The following is a 26,005-nucleotide window of genomic DNA, read 5'->3' on the forward strand; positions in this document are numbered from 1 at the left end:
CTAGTTGCTACCATCTTGTCTGGTATAATTCATGCTACATAATTATTTGCTGAGTGACTGCAAGATGCTGACATTGGAGACTGTAGGACTAAGAGATGTGTGTTGTGTGTATTCCCGTCAGCTGCTCAGATTGCCCCTTTATTTTCTCAAGGATCCTGGGGCATTGGGAATAGGTATCTTAAAATTGCATGGCACTAATTTTCAGACCAACTTCTTTACTAGTTTCGGACTTTCTGGTGTTTTAGGATCTGGTTCTCAGATAACCAAAAAGTGGCCTACCAGGGAAAGAAGATAAGAATTCCTGTGGAGCTTCTTTGGTGGCGTGGTGGTTGAGAGTCCGCCTGCTGATGCAGGGGACACGGGTTTGTGCCCCGGTCCGGGAAGATCCCACATGCCGCAGAGCAGCTAGGCCCGGGAGCCATGGCCACTGAGCCTGTGTCATCCGGAGCCTGTGCTCCGCAACAGGAGAGGTCACAGCAGTGAGAGGCCCGCGTACCGAAAAAAAAAAAAAAAAAGAATTCCTGTGATATTTAGCTAGGATTTGAATACAGGTCCCATTCCATCAATAAACATATTGTTCAGGGGTGTGGTTTTAGTTCTTTCAGGAATCCCTTATTATTATATACAAAAATTATATTATTATATTATTAATGTTATTATATGCTTAAAATTTAAAATATATCCAAAATACAGTATATGTAATGCATATTAGTATATGTAGGTATACATATATATATATGTGCATATGTATGTGTGCTTTATATATAGCTATATAAAACAAAGAGTGAGAAGACCCCCCTTTCCTTCCCCTCCTCTCACCCTCATGATCAAAAAATGGGCTACATGTATGGAAGGAACATTGACTGAGAAGTCACAGGACATAGAGTCTGTTTATGGCTTTGCCTTAATTTAATGACTTGGAGCAGTCCACTGCATCTCTGTCTCTGTTTCCTCAATTTTAAAATGATGGGGTTTGACTAAGTGATCTCTCAGGTAAACTTTTACTGCACCATAATGCTGTAGACTTACCATCTATTATAGTGAATTTTTAATATGCCATGTGCTCTCTGAGCTGCTCTTCAAAGAAACACAACACAGGATGGAAGACCCTGTAAATATGCTAAGGTTAAGAAGGGAAAAGACTTGGGCAACAAGCTTTAGTTCTGGCTCAGATGACACCAGCCAGCCATATGCTCATGGGCACATCCTTCTGATTTCTGGAGCTCAGTTTCTCCATTTGGAAAGTGTAGGCAAAAACCCACATGCTATCTTAGTCCTCTGTGGGCTTTGGTATAGGATTTCAGAAATCTAGGTACAGAAGGAATCAGGCAAAGGTCATCTGATTGCACAGAATCTTTGTTTTTGACATCAAATTTTGTGCCTAGATCTTTATTTCTATTATCAGTTCATATGTCCTGCTGATTTTCTTTTCTAATTAAGCATTACCTTCCCACTAATAAAAAGAGTACTCCAGTATAGGGGTAAGAGAAGACCTATTGAAACATTGCTCTAACAGAGGTCTTGCAGTGATGAGTAACAGAGGAAACGTTTTTGGCCAATCAGAACATTTCTCTGAAAAAAAGAAGACATCAAGGGCACTTTGGTCAGAGGGCAGTGATCTTTTCAGAATCAGACTGAACCTGATCCAGGGACATGGACCAACATGGGAGTTACGGGGTCCTCAGAGCCAGTCTCCGTTGCTGTACTTCATTACATCGTTCCTCTGAAAAGAGTGATGAGAGTGAAGAAGCTCTGTGACAATTCACACGAGCAGGCGACCCAGGTCTTCAGTGGCTGATGTGGTTGGTGGGGGTCATTCCCAATCACTACCGAATCATTCCTCAATCCAAAGTCCCAGAACTCTCAATATAAAACGTGGTAAGCAGGAGTTCTCTCACAATCCGAGTTCTGAGTAAACTCTACACAAGGTCTTTAAGCAAAACCACTTGCAAACCTTCCTGAATCCCTATCTGTCCTATAATGTAGAAACACCCCTGAGGGGTTACATTTCTCAGTTGCCTGGGGTTGCAACTGAGTGGCCTGAATAGGTCCACTTTTGCAGCCCCAATACAAATAGTCAAAGAGATTAAAATACCACTATTTTGTATGAACTGAAGACATTCCACCTTATTCTTTTCACCATCCTTAATAGAGAATTGCATGCCAACGTCATCTCTCAGTGTCTTTCCCCTCATCAACTGTCGAATTTTGGTGAATAACGAGAAAATGCACATAAGCATCTGAATGCATACATGTCGCTTAACAAAAATATAACCCCCTGAAATGTAATTACCAGGTTAAAAAAATGCACCCAGTTTCAGAGCCTATCACATCTCGCGCCTCGGCGCGCAGTTCCCCCAACACTGCTCCTGTTGTGTCAGATAGTGGCAGTGTTGAGCCCGGGAGCCGGTGCCGAGCCCGCGGCGGTCCCCGCGGCAGCCCAGTCTCTGCGGCGGACTCCGACGCGCAGAGCCACTGGGCCTCGAGGGCGTAGGGGAGCGGGAGGGGCGCGAGGGCGGCGAGGGGTCCCCGGTCCGCCTCCACGAAGTGTTTTCCTTCTCCCCGGGCACAAGCCCCACTCCCTCCAATTGATCGAAATTCACAGAAATTCACTGCAGGAGGGTGAAGGGAGAGGTCGCTCGCCTGTTACTGGCTGTGCCTCCCCCGGCTCAAGTCGGGGAAGCGGCCCCCGATCGGCTGTTCGAGCGGTGTGGGTTCCCGCATCCCCTCCGAGGCAGATCGCGGGGTGGCTGTCCCCGTTCGGCTCCGCCGCGCTGCCGCTCCGATCCTCCCCCTCCCCCGCCCGCGCCCTCCCCCTTCCTTTCACTAGGACTCCGGGACTCGGGAGAGGGCGCGGGAGGCAGCCACTCGGGCCCGACCCCACTCCAGCGCTCGCCGGGGACGCGGGCCGGTGGCGAGGGGACGCGGCGGGGGCGCGGGTCGGGCGCGGCCATGGAGCGGCGGCGGCGGCGGCGGCGGCAGCACTAGCGACCGCGGGCGGACAGGCTGGCGGGCTGGGCCGCCGGGCGCCGCGGACCGAACTGCACAGCTCAGCAAAAGCGCCCTCGCCCTCGGCGCGCCGCCTCCTGCGAGCCCGAACCCGGCAACATTTTTTAAGGCTCCAATCCATCCTTTGAAGAAAAGAAAAAAAAATAGCATTGATTGGAGAGACTGGGATATATATAATTTGGGGGGTGGGGGGGCTCCTGCTAAAATTAGCCAGGCCCGCGGCGCGCGGTGTGCGAGTGTGTGCGTGCGGGCGTGTGTGTGTGAATGTGATTACTCCAGGACTCCTCGGGCTCCGGAGACGCCATTTTCCCCCTTGATATCTCTCTCCGTAAATCGGTGGCGCGGCGCAGGCGGCAGCGCCGGGCGGGAAGCGCGGGGCCGGCCGGGGCGCCCGCCGCTCGCCTCCGCCTCCGGGCGCCCGGGGGCCCCGGCGCCCCCCGAGCGAGGGTGGCCAGCCCGCGGCTCGCCGTGTGACAGATGCTCATCGCCATGGAGTTGCCGCAGCAGCACCTTCGGGGGCTCGGGCGAGCGACGGGAGCCGGGATCTGAGCGAGCGCCGGGGCCAGCGGAGCCGGAGTCGCCGGGACGTGGGTGAGCACGCGCGGCGACCTTGGCCCGGGAGCCCGGCGCCCAGCCTCCAGCCACGCCGCGGGCCGCCGCACGCTCGGGGTCGGGGGCGGTGTGTGTTCCCTGCATGAAAAAGTTAAAGCTGCCTCGCCGGGGCTTTGACTTTGCACCGATGGGAAGGGGGAGACCGGGCCGAAGGGGCGGGATGCCGGTCCCGGCGAGGCTGCCGAGGATGGGCGCGATTACGGCCCGCCGGCTGTGGGCAGAGATGCTGGCTCATTTGAAGTGACTCGTTGGTGGCGGCGTTGGGCTGGAGGTCTGGGACCTTATTGAGTTTGGCCTAATCTGATCCCCCCCCCCCCACCGCCCCCGACCCCGGCCTTCTCCCTCCCCACGCCTTTTGCACCCTCCCTCAGTCCGGCCGCTGACTGCCGGGGCTGGCGGGTTTGGCGTTGGCGGAGTGGACTAGAGAGGGGGAGGGGGGAGGGAAAGGGGTGGGAAGGCGGCAGGATATTTTTTTCTCTCTCTCTTTGTAACTTGCAGGTTAAGTGGAGCTAGAGAGCTACATTGTATCTAGTTAGATTTTTTTGGGGGGGTGGGGGGGAATGTATCAGAATCTAACGTGTCGTTAATAGAAAGAAGAACAGGGAAGAAGTGGTCCAGCCGGCTAAGGTTGGTGTGTGCTTGCGTCGTGGCTCTGTGTTAGTCTTTTTCTTAAAATCTTAATCAATGGATCTGAGTCTCTTTCTCGTGCTCTCCGGTTTGGGGACTCTGAAAAGACAGGAATTCCCTTAAAAGCAGACGAATGCCTTTTTTGAAAGCACGCATTGTGTGTGTTTCTAGAGGAGCCGTGGTCTTGGGAATTAACGACAGGCTTCCCCGTTCGGTCGTTTCCAGTGGGAAATAACTCTTGAAAGGGAACACTTCAGTATCGATTTATTGTTTTTGTCTTTCAAACGATTATCTCTTTGACTAAAATACTGTAGAAGTTCCACAGAGACAAAGTCAGGTAAACTGGACTGGGCAGATCTTTAGCAAGATGGTGATAACGCTGATGCTGTTTTTGGTGTGTATTTGTGATGGAAGCATTGTTGGGTAATAGCAATTTCTGATCGGTAGAGCATGCTGGCTCTACAAAAATAAGGAACTACCGAAATGCTGTCTTCCAGTCCCCATCCCCTACAGGCTGCACACACCCCTCCTATCACAACCCACACCAGTTACAATTCTGAAATAGGATCCAACTGGAAGTATTTTCTTTGGAGATCGGAAAGTTGTGCAGTTGGAAGTATGAGATGAGGCTAGAGGTGCTGGGAGTGTGGGGAGCGGGTTCTTATTGCCCCCTGATGCTGCATTTATTCTTTATGTGTGTCTCTGTGGGTTCTGAGGGTGTGTATGTTGGTCTAGGAGGACTGTTCAGGGAAGGATTTCCGATTCGTTTCCGCTTCAAATAAACTGTCCTGATAATCTCATGGTTGACATCTAATGCTAAAAGGCCAATTTGTGTTTCTCTATATCCCTGCAGAAGCTCTCCTCCGAAAGGGCAGTTTATTTTGGAATTCTACCACAGCTACTTTTCCTTCCAAGCGTCCCCGTCCCCTTCATCACTATCCACATCTTTTTTCCTAAAGTTAGTTGGAGTCTATGGTATTTATGGAGATACTAATATTACTTATTTTCCTCTTACATTATTTGTTATTCTCTTCCTTTTCATTCCTTTACTCTTCATCCTGTTTTTCTTCTTTTCCTGTAGTTTTATGCAAAAACTAACTTCATAAAGTCGCTATTGCCAAAACTATCTGGCAGTCCTGCCCCATCTTTTACCCTCCTGTAGTTTACACAGGTAAATCAGATGTGCCCTTCCTAATCCATCCTTATCCTCAAAACGTGTGTGTATGTGTGCACACACACACACTCGTGTGTTTTGGAGGGGCAGGAGTCGTTTGGGAAAGAAGGACGTGGAGAGGAGAGGAAGGGTGTTCTATGCAGGCCACATCTGCAACACTGGGGCCAGACCAGGATGGTCTGGGAGAGTTATCCTCACACACCCCAGTTGGATGTTGTCTGGCTGGGATAGGGAGGCGGAGCCAGCTGTCCAGGGGCCTGTGAGGGAGGAGAAAGTTTGTAGCACTTTAAAATGTAGCCAGTTTACAATCCCAGGTCACTCCCTCCCCTTTCTCCTGCTTTCTGTGGTTTCTGCCATCCCAAGACTAGTGGAGGGAGGAGTGATATCTTTTGCCCTGACTCGGAAGTCCCAGGTTTCAGTTAAGCTGAAGATGCAGTATTTTCCTCTGTACTTAATTGCTTTGCCTGCTACCAAAGAAGGGCTTCAGGACAGATCAGAAGAGTATGGTTAAACACAGAGTATTTGCAAACTCCAGGGTGTATGTAGCCTGAGAAGATAGGAGACCAGGTACTCAGAAAGTGCTGCTTTGCACACCATCTCCCCTCCCCCATTAAGGAAAGAAAAGTCTTAGTCTTTGGAAGTTGAATTGGTGTTAGAGCTGGGCTCTGGGAGCTGCTAGCCACTATAGTAACCTGAGCGGGGCTGGGGGGAGGAGGTGGTGAGTGAATGCTATTGGGAGCCAGAGGAGGGAAACAGACTTGTCTACCTTAGCAGGGAAAATAGATGTGTCACTGGAATAAACAAATTGGAGGTGGGGGATGGGATGGCTTGTAGTGAACATAAGGAGGAGTGGCTGAGAGGCAGTGATGTGGTTCCGAAGGGGGCCACTCAGAGCCTGGGAGAAAATATCAACTGCCTTATATGTTCACGAATGGGGTAGGCAAGTGAAGGAGTGTAATCCAATCTTTCGTATGTTAACATCAGAACATCCCATAGGAAGGCACTGCTGGCAGGCCCAGTTCTGGAGTTCACACAGGGGAGTCCTAGGGGTGTACCTGAGTGAACCAAGGAGCCCCTTTGGTGGTGCCACGAGGGCTTCTGGTCCTGTGAGTGCATTTATTATTCATGGCAAGCTAGTTTGTAAATCACCTGACCTAAATGAGGGCTGGGGGCAAAGAGAGAACAGTGCTTGGAATCTCTGTAGAAAGTTTAGTTGAAAATGGTCAGTGGGGAGAGGCAGGAGTTTGCTGAAGAAGAAATAAATAGGTAGGCACTTTCCTCTGGATTCTTGATTCCATTTCTGCTGTTATCTTGACTTTCAATTCCATTAGGAGCGGAATCAATACTTCTCTGGCACAAAAAATGTATCTCTAGGAGGGCAGAGTTCTTTCAACCTGGTCATTATTTTTAGTTGTACTTTAGTCTCTGCTCTGAAGCTTCTATATGATATGCAAAAGGAGGAAGATGAGAGGTGGCTGGCTGGATGGAACATCCTTTCTGAAATCTTGTAGAGACACTGAAACTTGGCTGGGCCTCAGCGGCCCAGAATGCCAGTTTTTCCCTTGGAGACTTGAAGTTTTAATTGAAACCAGATAGCTATCAAGAGTGGACCTGGCCAAACAAAACCTTGTTTTCTTCACTGCTCAGGAATGGGAAATAAATAATTTTTTGCTGATGGCATTTCAAGTTGCTTCAGTTTTGCTCCTGCCAGAAGAATGGGGTAAATTATTATTAACACATTAACATTGTAAGAAGTTGCAGTGCCTTAAAAAATGAGATAACGTTACCGAGTTTGCTTAGAGACCCACTGTGTGGGAGAGGTCTATTTAGGGGTGGAGGTGGAGACAAGAGGCTGCTCTTGTCCTGGAGGGGTGGCAGCACTGCCCTGAGAAAAGGAGGCTCATAGAGTCCTGGCCACACATCACTATGCTTGGTCCTTGGGTTGCTGTGAAGAAGTGAGCAAAACAGTCCAATTCCATTGCTATCCTATGGTATATTGTGAAACCTGGCGAGCTTCCCAAAATGTTTTGGGTCAGGATTGAATAAGGAGTACAGCCATCAGACCTATTGCCATAGGTGTGAGCTTCATTTAGGGTTGTTTCTAAGGGAAACCCTGGTGTTTCACAAACTCTCCATGAAGTTGCAGACACTTTGGGCAGCCAAAGGCTTGTTAAGTGCAGAAAAGTAAACACCAAGTTGCCCGCAGAGTGTACTACTTCATAAATGCAGGGGAAAGATGCCAACTTACATTCTTGTTTGGCTCTAAGTATTTATTTCCATTTTCACTTAGCCTACTACTAGATTCTCATGCCTCCTTAGACATACTAGGTTGGGGCAATATGAAGTTTTTGGGGAAACTGGTGACCTTAGATAACTGAGTCCAACTTAGTGGCCCTTACATTTCACATCTGGAATTTTCAGAGTCGGGTCAGAACAGCTTCCCTTTCAGAGTTGGTTTTTTACCCACTTAGAGAGTACCATCTAAGGTTGAGGAAACATTATTTTTTTAATGGCCTTTGGTGTGGAAACCTGCAGTTGACTTCCTATCCAGTTCAGAGCAAATAATGCCAGGGTCAAATGGAGAATGTGAGCAGCCCTGAAGTCCACAGGATCTCTTGGGAGGAAGCAGCTACCCCTCCCCAGGAGCTAATGATGGATTGTGATCTGCAGATCCATGAGAAATAATTACAGGCAAAGCCAGCTGAGCTAACCCCCAGGCAGGCAGAGGCTTCTACCTTTCCAAGTGCTGGGAAGGGAGAGGGGATGAATGGAGAGCAGATAAGAGTTTCAGAACTTTGCCAGCTTGGAAAAATGTTTCTTTGACCCAACTTATCTTTTCCTATCAAAACATACTCCTTTTTATATGCATGGCACTTTTTTCTTTTCAAAAACATCTTTATACCACATCTGCCCCCTTGATTTTCTAAAGAGGGAGGCTTACTAAGCATTTTATCCCCTTTCAGAAGATGAGGCCATTGATGTGCTGACTTGCTGAAATGACACAAGTTGGTGGCCCACATGGGACCAGATGGCTCTGTTAAAGTGTGAAGAGCATCACACCTGAAGTGACAAGATCTGCTTTGGATCCTGTCCCTACTATTTCCCAGCTAAATGTCCCTGGAAAGTTATTTAACCTCTTTGAGCCTCAGTAAACTAATCAGTAAAATAGGGATAAAATATGCTTACCCTGACTACTACATAGGGGTTCTGCAGATTAAATAATACCAGCTAATTTCAGTAATTGAACTCTGAGAGGATTTCCACACTGCCTCCTGGAAACTGATGTCTGGGATTATTGTCACCATCGCTTGGAGGTTAATAACCTCTTGGCTTGACCAGAAATGCCTGTAGAGGCCCCTTGTGTTCTAAGACAGGCAGGGAATAGTTGTTTTGTGCTCCTGAGTTGACCAAAGGGGGAAAAAAGTGTGTACAGTATATGTATTTTTAAATCAGTTGAATTGTTGGATGCCTACTTTACATATACATCTGAGACTCAGTGTCTCAGATAGTATGCAATTTTGACTCAAGGATGTATTGGTGCTCAGGAAATGCTCTTTGAGTTAAGAATGAGAAGGAGAAAGAAAAAGACATGGAGACACACAGATAGGAGAGGTAATGGGTGGCGAGTGCGAGGGGGAGAGTTTTCATCAGGGAACCACAGTGGCTGAGAAATGATATTCAAGACAGGATTTGTACGCTCTCTAAAGAACAGAACTGAGAGCAAGATTGCATCTGTCCCGACAAACCCAGCAAGTTCTCTCGAATCAGGGAAGTTCTTCACAGTCCATTTGCTGTCTGACTCTTCTGTATTGCTCCTCTTTCTCTTTCCCACGATTCCTGGCTCGCCCTGTCCAGCAGCCTGTACCAGGCACCTTGCAGCACTCTCGGGTGAACCCCGTTTTATGCAGCACGCACAGGCCTCTGCTCCCATCAGACTGATTTCCTTGCTGACCCTGGGCACTATGTACACTTGTCCACCTCCACACCTCTGCTCCTTCTGTATCAACGACTCCTCTCTGGAAGGTGTCCCTATTGGTCCCTTTTAGCCAAAGTGTCTACCTCTTCGGACACCTGACCAGCTCTTAGCTCTTCACTGCCTTCTCCAGAGCCCTTCAGGACTAAAGTACTTGCCGGGCATCTGGCACGTGCTGCTTTGTTCTTCATTGTCACTCACCTCTCCAGGCTGTGAGTCCTTGAGGGATGGGGCCAAGTTTGCCCCACAAAGCCCTACTTATGAATGATTTCTGTTGCATGAGTAAATCACAGAATTTATGCAGAGATAGAATATTAAAAGTGAATGTTGTTTAAGATACACTAAAGCTCTGCATGGTGAAGCAACACAACGAGGACCTCTTAGACAAAGTGAATAATAAGTACTTATGTCAACGGCTTTTTATACTTTTGGCTATCTTTCAGGGGCAATCGCCCACTCTCAGTTTCTCCCTCAAAGCCTAAGAGTTAATGTTTTACTGCATGTTACATCCTATCAGTCACTGATTCACTCATTCATTCAATCATCAAAATATTTATTAAGTACCTACTAGAGCCTCCTCGCCCCTCTCGCACACATAGCTCTTGACTTTCTCTGAAAATTCCAATTGCATTTTTTTGTCCCCCACACTCATTTTGGCACTTAACCATGCAATCTTCTTTGTTACTTAAGTCCAAGTGCTTCCCACTCCTCGGTGACTGAGTGCGCCTGGCTGCAGTGGAAAAGAAGGCTGAGCAGAGAAATGCACTCAGAGGGGAAAGTTCCAGGGACAGGCTTCTGAGAGGCAGGATGCAGGCTGGGCTGGCTCCCCGTCAGCACATGGTATAGGACAAGCTGCACTGCCTTTCTGCTCCTTAGCTTGAGCCATGGTAAAGAGAAAGAGTTTGGATTGATGTGGAGGGAGGGCCCCTTCTGAAATTCTGTGACTCTATAGGTAGAAGTGTCCTGGGAATTTTAAAGGTTTCTTAAAGCTCAGAACTCCTGGCACCCCAACAACTGTTCACACCACTCCCACTGAGGATCAGTGAACTTTGCTAAGTGTTTGCTGTGGATGAGAGTTACCTTCAGAAGAGGAACTGGGACCAGGAGAAACTCCCTAGTGAGCACCAAAGAGCCAGACTTGGGGACACGGAAAGGAGAGGAGGGGATGGTGAGCTAAGTGTGAAGAAGTACTGTAGTGAATAATGTGGAAGGAAGAAAAGGATTGATCCTCTACATCTTTTGAAAACTGGCCCCCTTTGGTGAAATGACTGAGTTGAGACAACGGAAATGAAGCAGACAAAGACGGCTTCTGGAATATCTAGACTATATTCCCTATCTGGGCTTTGCTACTGCTTCCTGTGCCCAGTAGGCATTTGGAATCTCTGCCATGGTTACTTTCGGACCTCATGGATCTCGGGGGCTAGGCGTTGTTTTCTTGTGTAGATTCTGTTGGGCATGAAGGCTAGGGCTGTGCCTGTGCTCCCGGGATGTCTGCTCAGTCCCCACAGCAGAGTCTGCCCTTTCATGGCCTGTGTTCAATAACAATTAGTGAGTTGGTTTGTATGCATTTGGATGAAAGCGAGTGACCCGCAGTTTGTCCAAAGCCAGAGGCCTCTGAGATTAGGGTTGGGGTGGAATCAGGAAAGCTGGGTTTTGACCTGAGTTCAGAGGGCATTCTGAGTCACCTAGGAGCACACTGCTTGAGTATTTAGGAAGAGCAAGGCTCTACAAGCTACTGAGATGCTGCAATTACTTTTACTCTAGGACTTGGAATAGAAAAAAAAAAAAGGCAAGGAACTCAATTAGCCTAACTCCGTAAAAAGCAATTTCTTCTTTATTCCTTTTATCTGCCAAAGATTGAGATTTCTGTCAGTGGAAAGAAACTGCTTGGGGTTTGAACTTGGGCCTGGAAAGATATAGTTGCTGGAGATGCTAAATTTGATGAATTCAATGCAGTGGCCTGAGAACTCTCATTAGAGGCAATTGGGGCACAGTTGTTGTGCTTGTAGCAAAATAATGAAATCTGGGTGGCAAGTCCCTTGCAGTTGTTGGGTGGTATGTCTGTGACCTATTGTTATTCGAGCAATGAGAGCTTTGATTTTTTTTTTTTTAAGTATTGATTCATAATGGTGACTAAAAAGGATGATTTGATGTGAAAGCCCTGTGGGCCTTCTCTCTGTTCATTATTTTGTACTCCAGAGCTTGATTACAGTCAGTTTTTGGATGTTTATTAAGGTCTCAGCATTGCAATTTGTTCCATTGTTCTTGGCACTGTTGGGTGAGAAAGGTCTGGTATGAGACATGGCTTTTGCCCTTGGAGAATGGACAGTATATCTGGAGAGACAGGCTTAGCTCAAAAGGAAAGCATCCGTCTGAAGCCAAAGTGGGAGCATGATCTACATGGAATTATGCTATTTGGTTGATCAGGCATAAAGTGCAGTCAGGGAAGGCTTCAAGGAGGAGGTGGTTTTGGGGTTGATGGTGGAACTGAAACAAGGGGACATTCTTGGTGGGTACAGTAGCAGAGATGGGACAGAGTTTGAATGTGAATTTGGAATTGCCACAAGGAAACGAATGCTAATCATGAACATGTACTGCATCTGGTAGGAGCAGGGAGGCCTTGATGCAGAAGGTCCAGCTGGCTGATATTGAGGCACAGGTCACCCATAGCAGGCATCTTGCTGGTCTGAGGTTTCCTGACAGCAGTGCGAAGGACAAAATTCAGGGCTAAGTTGGGCCCAGTCTTAGCTGTCCAGAGTTTTCATTCAAACTCCTCAACTTTTCAACCTTCTGATTCAGCAAACTTGGTTTGCTCATTCACATTTAAACATGAGTATGATAGACTCTGATGGTGCTGTGGGGACCTCAAGAGATAGAGAGGAGGTTGTCTCTGTTCTCAATCTGATGGAAGACTCCATGAGAACTCATGAAAACCAGTGGAGGAGCAGCGACAGAGGACAGTCATGTAGGGCTCTGTGGAGTGTCAGTCAGCAAAACAGACAGGATGGGGTCCCGTGAGGAGTAGGCCAAGGCTACATCTCCCCTGAGCTGAGACGGGAGCCATGACTGGAGTTTTCAGAATGTGAGGAGGGTAGGTGTGAGGAACACTTCCACGCATGCCATACTGGAGAGAATCCTGACATCTGACTGTCCTTCCCACTACTAGTCCTGTCAGCCACCAACTCTTCAGTCTGGAGTCCAAAAGAGGCACCTTCAGGACAAAAATAAAACTACATATAACCATTCAGAATGGGGATCAGCCACTCTGGGAAACAAAGAAGCTCTGTGATACAGGTACTCATTTCCAGGAGTTTAAAGCATAATTGGAGATTGAAGTTTCAAGTAACAATGCAATATTTAAATGACCATGCACGAAAGCTGAAGGAGAAATATCACAAAGGACAGGAAATGGAGCCAGTATTTGTTTACTCTCTGATATGCCTAGCATCTCCTTTGTGGCAGAAGCACAAACATGGAAGTGTCAGATTACACTTTACATTCAAATGACAATAAGCAAAGCGATTGCTGAATCCGACGGTTGAGAAGTCAAGGAATTTGAATTAAGACTGAACAGGTAGTGGGGTAAAAATTAAAGGGCCTTGAAAGAATGACTAGGGAATTTATTATCTGTTTGATTATTCAGTTTAGCTGCATTGCCCTCAGATAAGTCTACCATTTTCATCCCAGTTTACACGTGGTATGGTGGAGGATCAGAGTTTAAGTGACTACTAATGCTGGATATTTAAAGACTGGTGGCATTATGGTTCAATGGAAAGCAAATGACAGTTGGAGTCAGACAGAACTACCTCTGTGATTTCAACAAATACCTCAATTTCAGTTTTCTTATCTGTAAAATGGGTACATCTCGGGGTTAAATCAAAGAATAAACTTAAAGCACTTATTATATACTATTTCCCTCTTCAAAGTTAGGATCATTTTCTTTACCATGTGGATCTTCTTTAATATACTTGGACAAGAAGTATTATGATCACAGTTATTTCTTACAGGCCAACCCTACATATTTAACCTATTTAGGTGCTATTCTGCGTATATTATTTACTTTTTTCCTTGGAAGAGTCTGTGAAGAGATTAGGAGGCCGATGAGAAAACTGATGCCCAGAGAATTTAAGTGATGTGGCAAGTCAGATGGCAAACTGGTTTTAGAGCTCCTATGTATAGAAGTAGCTAGGAGCGTTTGGCCAAAAGCTGGCATCACTTAGTGTTTTAGAGACATCATGATCTAAAAGTAAAAGCACAGACTTTGGAATATCATATAAGCCTGAATTTGACTGTGGCTCTGGCACAGGTAGCGTGTGCCCTTGAGCAAATTATTTGCCTTCCTGGACATTTACATTTCCACATCTTTAAAATGAGGATGGGTCTTCTGCATCACAGGGCTGTTGTTTGGATTAAATTGATAATGGCTGTAGAGGCCATTTGTTGTATTTAACCCCCTCTCGCACTACAAGTGTGTGCTTTTCTTGACTGAGTGGAAAAATGCAGGCAACAGGTAATATGCCAAAACCAGAGCTCCATCTGTAAACTTGAGGATTGGCCTAGCCAGTGCTGTGGAGACCTCTCCCCGGGGCCGAAGACCGAGGGCTCGTGCTGTTGTGTTGTGTTATTGGTTCCCAGAGGAGGCACTGTTTTTGCTGCTAGAACTGGAACTGTTGGTTAACAGTGTGCTCTCGGCCTCAGGCCTGGGAATTTGATTCTGCTTCTCTCCCTGTCATGGAGATCCCTGAGCACAGGGACTGATTCTTAGTTTTATGTTAGGTTCAGCCAAGCAGACCTGCAGAACCAGTAAAACCTATGCAGAGGTGTAAGGTACCAGCTCTGTCTTTGAAGGGCTTCTGGTCATCAAGTTGAGGAGAGAGGGCTCAGCACCTGAGAAGGTCAGAGCTGGAGGGCCACAGAGTTCACCTCATCACCTCCCGTGTTCTACAAATGAGGATGGGGAGACCCAGGGAGAAAAAAGAACTTGCCTAAGTTCACCCAGCTCCGAATGGCAGAGCAGGGAATTGAGCCTGGAATTCATGGCTGAACTAAGTCTTATTTCCTCCACAAGACAAACTGGGTAGAAGAAGAAAGCGATAGTCAAACAACATCAAAACACTCACGTTAGTAGGTACAAATTAAACTACTTGTTTGTGCTTCCCATTGTAAAGGGAGGTGGAGGAGGTTGGTCTCCAACGCCCAACTCTCGGGCTTTACTTGGGATCTGCAAAGAAAAGGCAACATTTAGCCAAAAGCCAGTGTGGGTGACACAGACTACAGGAGTAAATGAAATTTACCAAAAGTTTTGAATGCCCACTAAGGTGATCCCAACATGATCTTTCATAAATATCTTATTTAATCTTCAATTACTTCTCAAAACAGCCCTTGAGGTAGGATTATTACCCAATTTCCAAGTGAAACTTGAACGGTTTAAATGTAATTTCCAAGAACACTACTACTAAACGGAAAAGAGAGGTTAAGTAATGTAAACCTGCGACATTAAATCAGTGCTACTTCCGTTCCTCCTTTCAAGGGGAAACATGGCTTGGACACTTGCTGTTGGACACTTACTGAGTATGTTCACTGTCTTCAGAACTGTGGCAGAGACCCACTTAAAACCCAGCTGTTAACACTGCAATACAGTTTGCCAAATGCTTTGATAGCAGAATGCCCAGGGAAGTGAGAGCAAGACCACCTGTGAGTGTGAGTGCGTATAAGTGTGTGTGTATACATGTGTACACACAAGGGGAAAGGAGGAGAAAAGGAAGGCCCAGCCGGTCTTCATGAAGGAAGTGAAACTTGACCCAGTTCTTGAAGGATGACTTAGAGGTAACCAGGCAGAGAAAGAAGAAAGGATGGGCCAGCCAGAAGAATTAGGGAATTATATGAAGTTAAGCAAATCAGTGGGATTTGGGGGAGCTGCCACTCAAGAGATGCTGCTGGGGAATGTGGTGGGTGTAGGACTCAGAGAAGGCTGCTTGGAGGAGGTGAACTGTGATCAGGAATGTACCACACAGGTATGTAATATAAAAAAGCCACTGAGTCTGCTCTTCATTCTCTGCTGGAGACCACTGGTATGTTTGCAGGGTCAGAGAGCTGTGGCAGAGCTGCCTTCGCCCTCTCTGATTGAGAGCTGGTGAGGGTTGGGTTGCTTGATCACTTTATCCGTGTTTATGGAGCTTTTACTCTGTATGCTTCTGCAGCATGTGGACTTTAGAGACACAACATTCAGAGTCATGGGCATCTGAGTCAAATGGCACCTGGCAGGTCTTTGACACGGCCTCTCACTCAGCATTCACACAGTGAATAATTTGGATCCATGGATCAGGAGCTGTGCCGGGCCCTGGGGGTTCCATGGTTAGCTAAACAAACACAGCATGTACCCTCAAGGGCTTCCCATTTAGTGGGGCAGGCAGAGTTGAAACCAAGAGTAGTACAAGTATTAATTATAAAATATAGTAAGTGCTAGGAAAGAAAAGCTCTATGCTCTAATGGCACAAAACAGGGAGTCCTGATGTGGTTTGTGAAGCTCAGGAAGTACCCTTTGACCTGGGCCTGAGTAATGAAGAGGTGTTAACTTGAGGGAGCAGAAGAGGATCCCAGACACATATAAAGTCCCCCAAGAGGAAAAGGCCACTTCTGACTCCCCACCTAAATACCTCAGAAGACATATAGGGAGATGAACGTCAACCACCCCAAAGCCAAAATCAGACAGATGGTCAGTCTCTTGCCAGAATCTGAGAAGGGATTTCTTATAACCGTAGCCAATGAGCCTAAGTTGAAGATGCAGCTGCTTTGCTATCTGTTGCCAGGTAGGCTTACACTCCATCCTTTTACACAGTTTGTCCCCCTAAGATCAGAAACTCAAATTTCTGTCAATAAGAAAAATAGGCAGTCATCAGATCTACTGCACAGACAACTTTAATAAAACAACCAAAGACTGTCTTCTCCCTAACATCATTATACATATTCTCAAAGTCTACAGCTTTCAGAGAACAAATGGGCAAGACTGGAGGAGGGAGGTTTGCGAGGAGTCGTTGACTTCTGGGCAGAGATGTTTCCTCAAGGAAAGTTCTGAGGTAGACATAAAGAGTCTATGTGACAGTGCACATTGTGGATTTCAGCTGCTCCGAGTTGCAAAGAATCTGACAGAAGAATCCCCTTTTAGTCACACAAAAGAGTAGTAGGTAGATGTCTGCTATCAGTTGTGTAAATGCTTAACACCCTGTTCTCTTGATTTTTTTCTAAGCCCTGATTTGTTAAGTTTGCTGATTCTTGTGGTGTAAACACTCCTACCATAGCCAATTTTCAAGCTATCAGCTTGACACCACAGAAAGTGGACCTGGGATGAGACTCACATGGGTGGGCTCTCATGAGCCCCAACATACCACTGTTACTATTCACTAGGAACTGAGGTGACCAGATCACTGATAATAGCGATAGCTCTGAGAGAAGGACTTGACTGACTTCAGGATGGATGGATGATGGAAGGTAGCAGTCTAGTGCTTTCTCTGTAGACAAGACTGCCCTGCATGGCTTTTTCCTCAGAGCATGAGTGAAGAGAACTAATCAAACACAAGACCTTAGGCGAGAAACACTCAGAACAAGGAAAAAAGAACAGTATTGTGATATTATTTACTACAATAGGAAAATAAGAATTTTAGATAGCTGCCAGACATCTGCAACAGGAAGAGGCATGACCCCCGGTGGAAAAGGAACATAAAGTAACAAGGAGAGAGAATGCTGAGATGAAAAAGCATCAGAATTAACAGAAAGAAGGATGAATAAGGTTAGATTCCAGGGATACAAAATGTGCAATTGCAAAATTAAACATCCACAGTGAAGTCAATAAAGGCAAAGGGAGGATGGAAGACAGAATTAAATTGGTGTTATGGACCTTAGATTAAGGAATGCTCTCCCACAATGCAAAAAACAGTGAGAGAGAGAATGAGACAAATGGAGAACAGAGATGAGAATTCTAAACTGAGGTTACAGGAAAAAAATTAGAAGCCAGAACCACTGAATAGAAGAAATAACTAAAGGAATAATTGAAGGGAACGGTTCTGAACTAGAAATAACCTGCACTACAGATCCAAAAGACACACTATATTCCAGGAAAAATAAAAGAAGTGACATCCACACTACTCATTTTGTCATTAATACAATTCTATTACAGTGAAAAAAAAAATCTCCAATTAGAAAAGCATGAAACAAGTTACCGACAAAGGAAACAAAACCAGGCTGGCTTCCATTTTCTCTTCTGTTACTGCAAATGCTAGAAGACATTCTACAGAGTTTTAAGGGAAAAGGTTCTGACCTGAGGATTGTATAGGCAGCTCAGTGTCTTCTACATGTAAAGATGAGAGAAGTGTCCAGCCTTATGGGGTCTGCAGAGTAAGGAGCTGAGGTAGGACTGAGGATGAGGAGTTTGGGGGGGAGTTTGGGAAAGGTCAGGAATGAGGCAGCAAACTCTTCCTATATTTGTCATTGTTTGCCTTTAAGACCTTATGAGGTGCATTTGCTATTAAAAAAAATTTACAAGAAGCATATAGTTCCATTAGAAAAAAAATAAAAGAGATAAAAACTATAACCTAATGAGGAAGACCAGGAAGACATTTTTTCTCATTTCATTGATGAGACACCAAGGCTGAAAGAGGGCTTATGAGGGCTCCTAAGTGGCAGAACTAGGTCCAGAATCCGCATCTTTTGACTCCTGTTATATATGCCAAGGGCTGTATCGGTTCCACCATGTTGACACTTTGGAAAGCAGTGGTCAGGGTGATGATGGCCTGAATGTGCCCTGGAAGCAAAGCAGATGGGAGAGGTGGATGATGCTGGGAAGCCCAGCCCAAGCTAGTTTGTTTATTTATTAATTCAGTCAACCAACATTTCTTGAGTGCCCATTATGCACTGGGTACTGTGCTAGGCATTGGGATTGCATAGATGAATAAAATGCCACTGATGTCTGTTCTTAAGAGACTGAAAGTAAAACTGTAAGGGAGAATTCCCTTTAAACATAGAGCAGTAGTGCTCTTTGGTCAAGTCAGTTGGTAAGGGTAAGCACATAGGCAAAGCCTAAGCCCATCAGAACTGCCTGGAGGCCTTGGTACCAGCCAGAGTGCTGGGCCCCACCATAGGTGGGGCCTGAGAATTTGCATTTCCACCAAGTTCCAGGATTAGTAAGAGTTCCCTCAAGGCTGCAGGTAGTGAATGTGTTCTAGACTAGGAAAAATACTTCCATTTTGTAGATCATGGAGGAGAGAGGATGTACTTACTCCCTGGGACTTATTTGGGTCATGAAGCACATGGAGCCAAGCAGGATTCCCCTGGGCCCTCAGACAAATAATTCTGTAGGCTCACACTACCCACTTTGGTCTATGGCTGTGCAGTGTATAATCACACAGTCTTGAGTATGGAACAGACCTTGGCCCTGCTCAGTTCATTGCTGGGATAAGTATGGAGTAAGGGACTTAGAGTGACTTGTCTAGCATCTCACGGTCAGTGAAAGGCGGGCCTAGTCTTTGGACTGCTCTCTCAGTGTTCTTTCCCAAGCACATCACAGCCCCTCTCCTCTCCCCTCTATTCTCCTGGAACCTGCTGAGTGGTCATTTCCTAAGCAAGCATTATTGTTCCTATGCTGCTCCTCTCATTTCAAGTCCTGCAAACAGCCACAGAAGGGTTAACTTTTGTTGGCCTGAAAGCCTGAGCCAGTACAGAGTGTCCATTGTGCGCTGCCCCCTCTGGAGTCATTGCTGGCTGCTGGAATGTGACAAGGCAAACCGTTTTCACCTTGCTCTTGTTTTCACCCTCCTCTGTGAGTGCGTTGAGTGAACGTGTACTCACAGGACACGTTGGCAGTAGTGCCACAAGAGGACTCACAGTGGTCTCTCTGATGCACCAAAAAATGGAACTGTGAATTTGGGGTGGTAGGTACGTGCTGGGAGAAGGCAAAAGGAGAACAACAGCCTTGTGTACTTGTGAAGTAAACAAATGGGTTATGTTTCTTTGCTCTTTACTTTTGAAAGTGTCTCTCTCTTGCATGTGGTCATGAGGGGCATAGACAGTGAACTGTGCAGGGGCCGCCTGCCTGGGTGGAGCTACAGTTGGAGTAGTTTGAACCACAGGACTTTGATGAGCTGTCAGGGGCTAATTCATTTTCATTCAGAAAGAACTCCATGAAGTCCTCCATGTGCCCATCCTGCGCTGGGTGCTGAAGCAAATGTAAGTGTTGTACAGTTACAGTTGGTCTCAGCTTGAGCCTGAATTGCAATAGAGTAAGGAAAATAAGAGTTGTGTACTGAAACAATGAGAAGACATTGTATGACTAGCATTTAGTTGCAAGCTCTGCAGCTGTGAGCAGTGTTAAGTTAGGCCAAGGAGTGAGTGCTGTGGTCCAGAGTTTGCAGTATGTTGCCATGGAGAAGTGAAGACTTGGGCATGACCTTGAAATGTGGGAAGGCTTGGGATCTGTTTGTTCATTTGCTCATTCATTCCTTCATGCAACAAACATTTGGAGAATACCAGTTGTATGGCAGGCATCACCTGCATGGTTGGAAGAGGGTATAAGAAAATATTCTACAAAAGTATCAAGGCAGAAAGAACTCTGTGTGTGTGTAATGCCACTGTGGAGACTGGTGTGACTTGATAGGGAATGCAGCTTGTTGGCTAATGAGCCCTAAGACTGAATTCTTAAGGTAAACCAGTAGGGAAAGTCTGGAATTGATGTGCTCCTGGATGGGATTATTTGAAACTGCATTACTGTTTCATCTCTAGTTTTTATACTTGCGCTGCCCTGGTTTGGTCCTCATGCAACCAGAATTGAATTTCAGCCGAGCCTTTTTATGGTCCCCCTGCCTCTAATATCAGGTTCCCTTAATTCAGCCCTCACACCACATGCCGGAATTATCTTTCTAAAGCATAACTTTAATAATACCCCTTCCCTACTGACATCCCCTACTTAAATGGCTTCCCATTACCTTTAAGATAAAATCCAGCTCATTAGCGTGCCATTCAGTGATGTCCATGATCTGGCTGTAACCTTTTATCTCCAGCTATACCTCTTACCAGTCACCACATTGTACCACACCTCCTAGCCAAACCTCAGCTTTCTCTTTCCTGAACATAACCCTGTGTGCTCCTGCCCAGGCCTTGCCTCATGCTGTTCCTTCTGTTTGCCATGTCTTCCTTCCCACTCCACTTATTGAAGCCCCTCAAGGTCAGAGCCATATCCTATGCTCTCTTGAGGACTTCCTGTGTAGTTTCCTATCTATCAGTCTACACCTTGCCCAAGTGGAAAACCCTTTCTCTTCCCTTTGTTTCTATCCCTTATATAAAAATCTGTTTTGTTTTTCAAATCGTTCTTCAAGAGTGTAACCTCCTTGAGGAAAGAGATTGTATTTAAATTGTGTATCTTAGGATCTTGACTGGAGGAGAACTGAAAAAAAAATTGTTGAATATTCATTTTTTTTTTTTTTTTTTTTTTGTTTGCGGTACGTGGGCCCCTCGCTGCCGTGGCCTCTCCCGTTGCGGAGTACAGGCTCTGGATGCGCAGGCCCAGCGGCTGTGGCTCACGGGCCCAGCCGCTGCGCAGCACGTGGGATCCTCCCGGACCGGGGCACGAACCCACGTCCCCTGCATCGGCAGGCGAACTCCCAACCACTGCGCCACCAGGGAAGCCCTTGAATATTCATTTTTTGTGGATCTCTTACTATTTGAGTTTCAAGTTTTGGAACTTTGTCTTCTATATTAATTAGTTAATGATTTATACTACTAAATATAAGAAACTCTGAAGTGAGTCATTTTTTAAAGGGAAGATACTTTCTCAATATAGATAATTTATCCACTTCGTACTCCTATCTATTCCTCTAAAGTTTAGAATTTACTTTCTTTTCTCTCATCACAGAACCTGCAGTAGCTATTGACCTACTCTGGTTCAAAGGTCCAAATAGATTTAGTTTAGGAAATTTTATGGAGAATATACCTCAGCTTCTGCTCTGACCAAAGGACGCTTTACTGGTAGGTACCAGGGAATTAAAATGTAACGCTGGAGATTCCTGCCAGAGGGAGTAAACCACTGAACACTGTTGCCATAAGAAACATGGCTACCAATTTGTATGGTTTTTTGCTCAGTAGAGGTAAATAGGGACAGGTTCTCAGGCATCTTGATGCCTCCAACAGCGGTGTGTTACCTGACACTAGTAAGAGAGGCCTCAATGAATGTTGATTTGAATATGACTTTTTAAAACCTATGTAAGGTTTTGGGCAGGTAGGCAGATCAGTCTAGATGAGACAAGAATCTCACAAGTAAAGGAAACATAGTGTCATCTGGTCTAACTACCCTCCTCTGCTCCTAAGTGGGGACTTGGTCCCTTTTGTAGCATGGGGCACAGGTGGCAGTCCAGTGTTTGCTTGACAACTTTGGGAAGGAGCCTCATGCTCTCACCAGGCAGCCACTTCTCTTGCAGAAGTGCTGCATTCATTGGGTTTTCCCCTAAGTGGAAGCAGTTGTAAACGTGTCTTTCTGTGGGGCTGTGCAATTTCCAGGAGCTGAGTATGTTCCTGGGCTTCTCTGGGGAGCAGGGTCCATGTTGAAGCCCTGCTGCCTTGCTGGCTGTCTTCCTCACAGGGCGTCAGCTGAAAATGTACTGATTCCAGTGGGAGGAAGTACCCGTTTGGTTTCCAGTTCTTGGCTGTTCTGAATGTATGTTTGCAGGCATTTTTGGCATTTTCTGGTGGGCACATTTGCTGGTCAGTTCCTTAAATTGATGGGTTCAAAGGTAGCAGCCTAAGGTATGCTGTAATGCCTTCTGCTGACTGTTCAGACATTTGTGAAGGCTTGGATGTAATCTTACCTACAGCCAGGGGTAGAAGGAGATGATGTCTTGAAGTTGAGGGCGGCCCCAGGGCTTGAGGTTTTTCTCTTGAGAATGAGCATTTGGGCTTTCTTTTGAGCTTTAAAAATGATGAATATGAAATTGAGAATAATGGGACATGGAGTGAATAAGGGTGAAGGATAGTTTAGCTGATCCTATGATGGTTTGGTGAGGAGGAAGGCAGAATAAAAAATCCTGGGGGGATTCCTGGCACTTCCAGAGGCCTGTGAAATGCTCCCTCTCTCCCCTCTCTTTTTTGTTGTCATGTAGACATACGGTACTTTATTTAAGGTCTAGGAAGGGAATTAAAACTGTCTCGGGTGACTATTTTTATCTAAATGATTGATAATGATTAAATAACTTTTGTGTTGGAAACATTTTTAGCATTTGTTTTGCATTAATCACAGCATTAGAAGTAATTTCTCACTGAACTCTTTTTGTTTTCCTTTTACAAGGCTTCACCTAAGCTTTGCATTTGTTTATTTTAAGAAATAAAGACAAGACTTGTGCATGATTAAAATAATTCATAGTGAAAGATAATAAAGGAAGAATGGTCCAGAAGTTCTTCTTCTGAGGGGATGGAGAGATTGGCCCAGGCAGCCCAGGGTTGTGTTCAGCTTTGCAGACTGTTCTTCACATGTGAGAGGGAAGTTGTGCAAGAAGCCAGCCAGATGCAGTTTCCACAGACCTGAGCATCAGCACTTAGACCTCCTTTCATCATGGTTGGCTTTGATGGTGACTCAGCCAGCTGTGGCTTTAGTATAAGAAGCATCTAGCTTGTTATTGGACCGGAGGACTCACCTCTCTTATCTTTATCCTTGGGCCCACAACCATAAAAATTAATAACAATTCAATGGAAGGCTGTGTGTGTGCGTGTGTTTCCCCCTCTGCTCCAATATAATATAATTTGGGGATGTGCACTTTCTGGTTTGATTTATTTCCAATCATTTTTTTCTGATGCCATAGATAAGTGAGGTGGGATGGGGCTTCTGGAACTTAGTTTGAGTTACCTTTGAGGTCATTTTCCTTCCTGCCACGGCTAATTATCTCTCTGCTTCTCAGTTGCAGATCTGATCCCTTCTGAACAACCTCCATCCCTGGGACTCTGAACCCAGCAGCTGGACCACTTTCTCCTTGGAATTTTGGGTGCCCTTTCTTCTCACCTTTTCCTTTTCCCTTTTCCCCGTCCCCCTCCTGAGAACTCTTGGAGACTGTAGGATTGTCATGGAGTCCAGGGAAGTCTTAAGCAGTTCCCGGCAAAGGGGGAGCGAGTCGGAATTCCTGCCGGTCTCCTCAGCCAAGCCCTTGACTGCTCCTGGCTGTGCAGGGGAACCTTTGCTCTCTGCTCCGGAGACTGGGAAGGGAATCCCAGTAGGCGGAGAACGCATGGAGCCAGAGGAGGAGGATGAACTGGGCTCAGGACGGGATGTGGATTCCAACTCCAATGCAGACAGTGAGAAATGGGTGGCAGGAGATGGTCTGGAAGAACAGGAGTTTTCTATCAAGGAGGCAAACTTCACAGAGGGGAGCCTGAAGCTGAAGATTCAGACCACGAAGCGGGCTAAGAAACCCCCAAAGAATCTGGAGAACTATATATGCCCACCCGAGATCAAGATCACCATCAAGCAGTCTGGGGACCAGAAGGTGTCCCGTGCTGGGAAAAATAGCAAAGCCACAAAGGAGGAGGAAAGAAGCCACTCCAAAAAGAAGGTAGGGATCCCTGTTGACTAGGTTTTTTCTGTTTGTTTTTGCCATTTTATCCTCAAACTTTAAGGGTCTATTTGCTTATTACTTAATTATTTATAAATTACTAATCTCCTTGATGGAATACTTAGGACCTGCAGAATAAATGTCTGTGATATCTCGGTATAGGATCCAATTTATTATTATGGATACTATCGACCAAAAACAAAACAAAACAAAGCAAAAAAGAAACTACTAAAATTATAATCGTGGAAGTTCCTATTTATTGTGTAGCAGCCAATTGGCTGGGTCAGATCTGGCTAAGCTGTGACAAAATTTGAGGGTGTTTTTTGTTTTTTTTGCTTTAATATTTGCATTTGTTCTCACAGTCGAGAGTAGGATGTTGAAAATTTTGGTCAATCAGAACAGTCAAGAACAGTTATAACCTCCTTTTGGTTTCAATCACTGCTGTAAATCTTTCTACAATAGATAAATCACTTACTTGACTGAGGAAGCCCAGTCTTTGTAGTAAATGAGGCTCTTCTAGGGCTGAGAGATCATTATCCTGGAAGCCAGTGGTGAGCTTTAGAGCTGGAGAAAGGGAAGGGGTAGGGGACTGGCATGAAGCTTTATCTAACAAACTGTAGACTTTTAAGATTGAGTGTTGAATGAACTTGGTACATGGTCATTTTCCTCATAAAAGTCAATGTGGGTGTGGAGCTCTCTAGGTGATTTAGTGATGTTCTTTGGTTGGGAATGTATGGATCTAGGTTTCATTGTATTTATTTTGTGTCACAGAGGGTTACAGAGACCTCCATTTCTGGGAGGGGTGTGGCACTCAGCTGTGATAGCAGAGGGCTGCCCTAGTCTAGAAAGTTTTTGTTTCCAAGAATCTCTGGGTCTTGTGAACAGCTCTGAAAGGAGCCCTCTTGCTGACAGAGTTTTGCAGTTCTAGGTAGTAGATGTTAACCAGAGTCTTTGTAACTCTTTCCCCCACATCATAATTATTTGGACTCTGGACATGATGGAAGATAAAATGGTCTATATGAATGAACCTGTCTCCTTTATAGCCCAGAGATAATCTGTAGTGTTTCTGTTGACAGTGGTTTTTGAACTTTGGGGTAGTCATTTTCAATAAAGTTGCTAAGAATCATGTTGTTTCTTTAGTGTAGGGCTTGTGCCCTTCCTTATGCTAGGCATTTTGGCAGATTTGTCGAAGTTAAAATCCAAAAACTTGGACTAGAAGAGACATTTCTGGGTGACCAACACCCCCAGTTTGCTGAGACTATCCTGGTTTTTAAACGGAAAGTCCTGCATCCAGGTTCAGTCCTGGGCAAGCCAGGGCAGTTGGCCATTTTACTTTAACATTTGGACCACAAAGGAATCTTTAGAAATTGGTGTGTTTTTATGTAGCATAGAGGTAGTGCTTTCCCCTCTCCCCTCCCCATTTACAACTTTGCGATGCTTTGTGGGTTCTCTGTCATAAAACCAAGGATTATCTAGATGCACATGGAAACTTTTGAGATTTTTGCAAGCAGATGCAAAGAAATGCAAGCAGGCTCAGAAAGTTAGCCTTTGCTTTGGAGTTGGGTCTCTTCAGCTTTGAAAATGAGTGTCTTTGACCCTGGTCACTGAGATGGCACAAAGAGTGTTGTTGGATTTTTGTGTGGGTGACCAGTCTTTGAAAACTGTGGTAACAGTTTTCCCTCCATCCCCATCACTGCCAGAGTTTGAGTAGCAGCCCACAGTTTTGGGTGTGCAAACCCAAATTCACTATCCTAGAAAGAGAGTAAGTTGTCCTGGTCAGTACTACTTTCCTAAGGCCATAAGATTGTTCCCAAATATAGGCTTCTGTCTATTGGAATGCCCCAGAATAAAACTCTGGAATTTGTGACATGGGGATGATTTCAAAGCTGAAATGTGCAATGGACCTCCACTCTCATATCTGAAATTCTCAGGCTGGTCATTCTCACCCAAAAAGTTGGATGCCCTTTAGTGCTTTATTGGAAAGAGAGAAGAAATTGCTTCTTTGAATATGTGACTTACCAAGTATGCTTT

The 26,005-nt window shown here is 45.7% G+C and overlaps 1 protein-coding gene across 1 annotated transcript in view; it reads left to right on the forward strand.

The window, feature by feature from the left end:
* Positions 1-2,791: 2,791 nt before the first annotated feature.
* Positions 2,792-26,005, forward strand: part of SETBP1 (SET binding protein 1) — a 370,803-nt gene continuing 347,589 nt past the window's right edge. Inside the window, exons 1-2 of the mRNA XM_060029535.2 lie at positions 2,792-3,600; positions 23,327-23,974. Coding sequence (XP_059885518.1) covers positions 23,489-23,974 — 486 coding nt within the window. The 5' untranslated portion in view covers positions 2,792-3,600; positions 23,327-23,488. The remainder of the gene's footprint in view (positions 3,601-23,326; positions 23,975-26,005) is intronic.

This window comes from Delphinus delphis, chromosome 13 (genome assembly GCF_949987515.2).
Source record: "Delphinus delphis chromosome 13, mDelDel1.2, whole genome shotgun sequence".
NCBI classification, from domain to species: domain Eukaryota; kingdom Metazoa; phylum Chordata; class Mammalia; order Artiodactyla; family Delphinidae; genus Delphinus; species Delphinus delphis.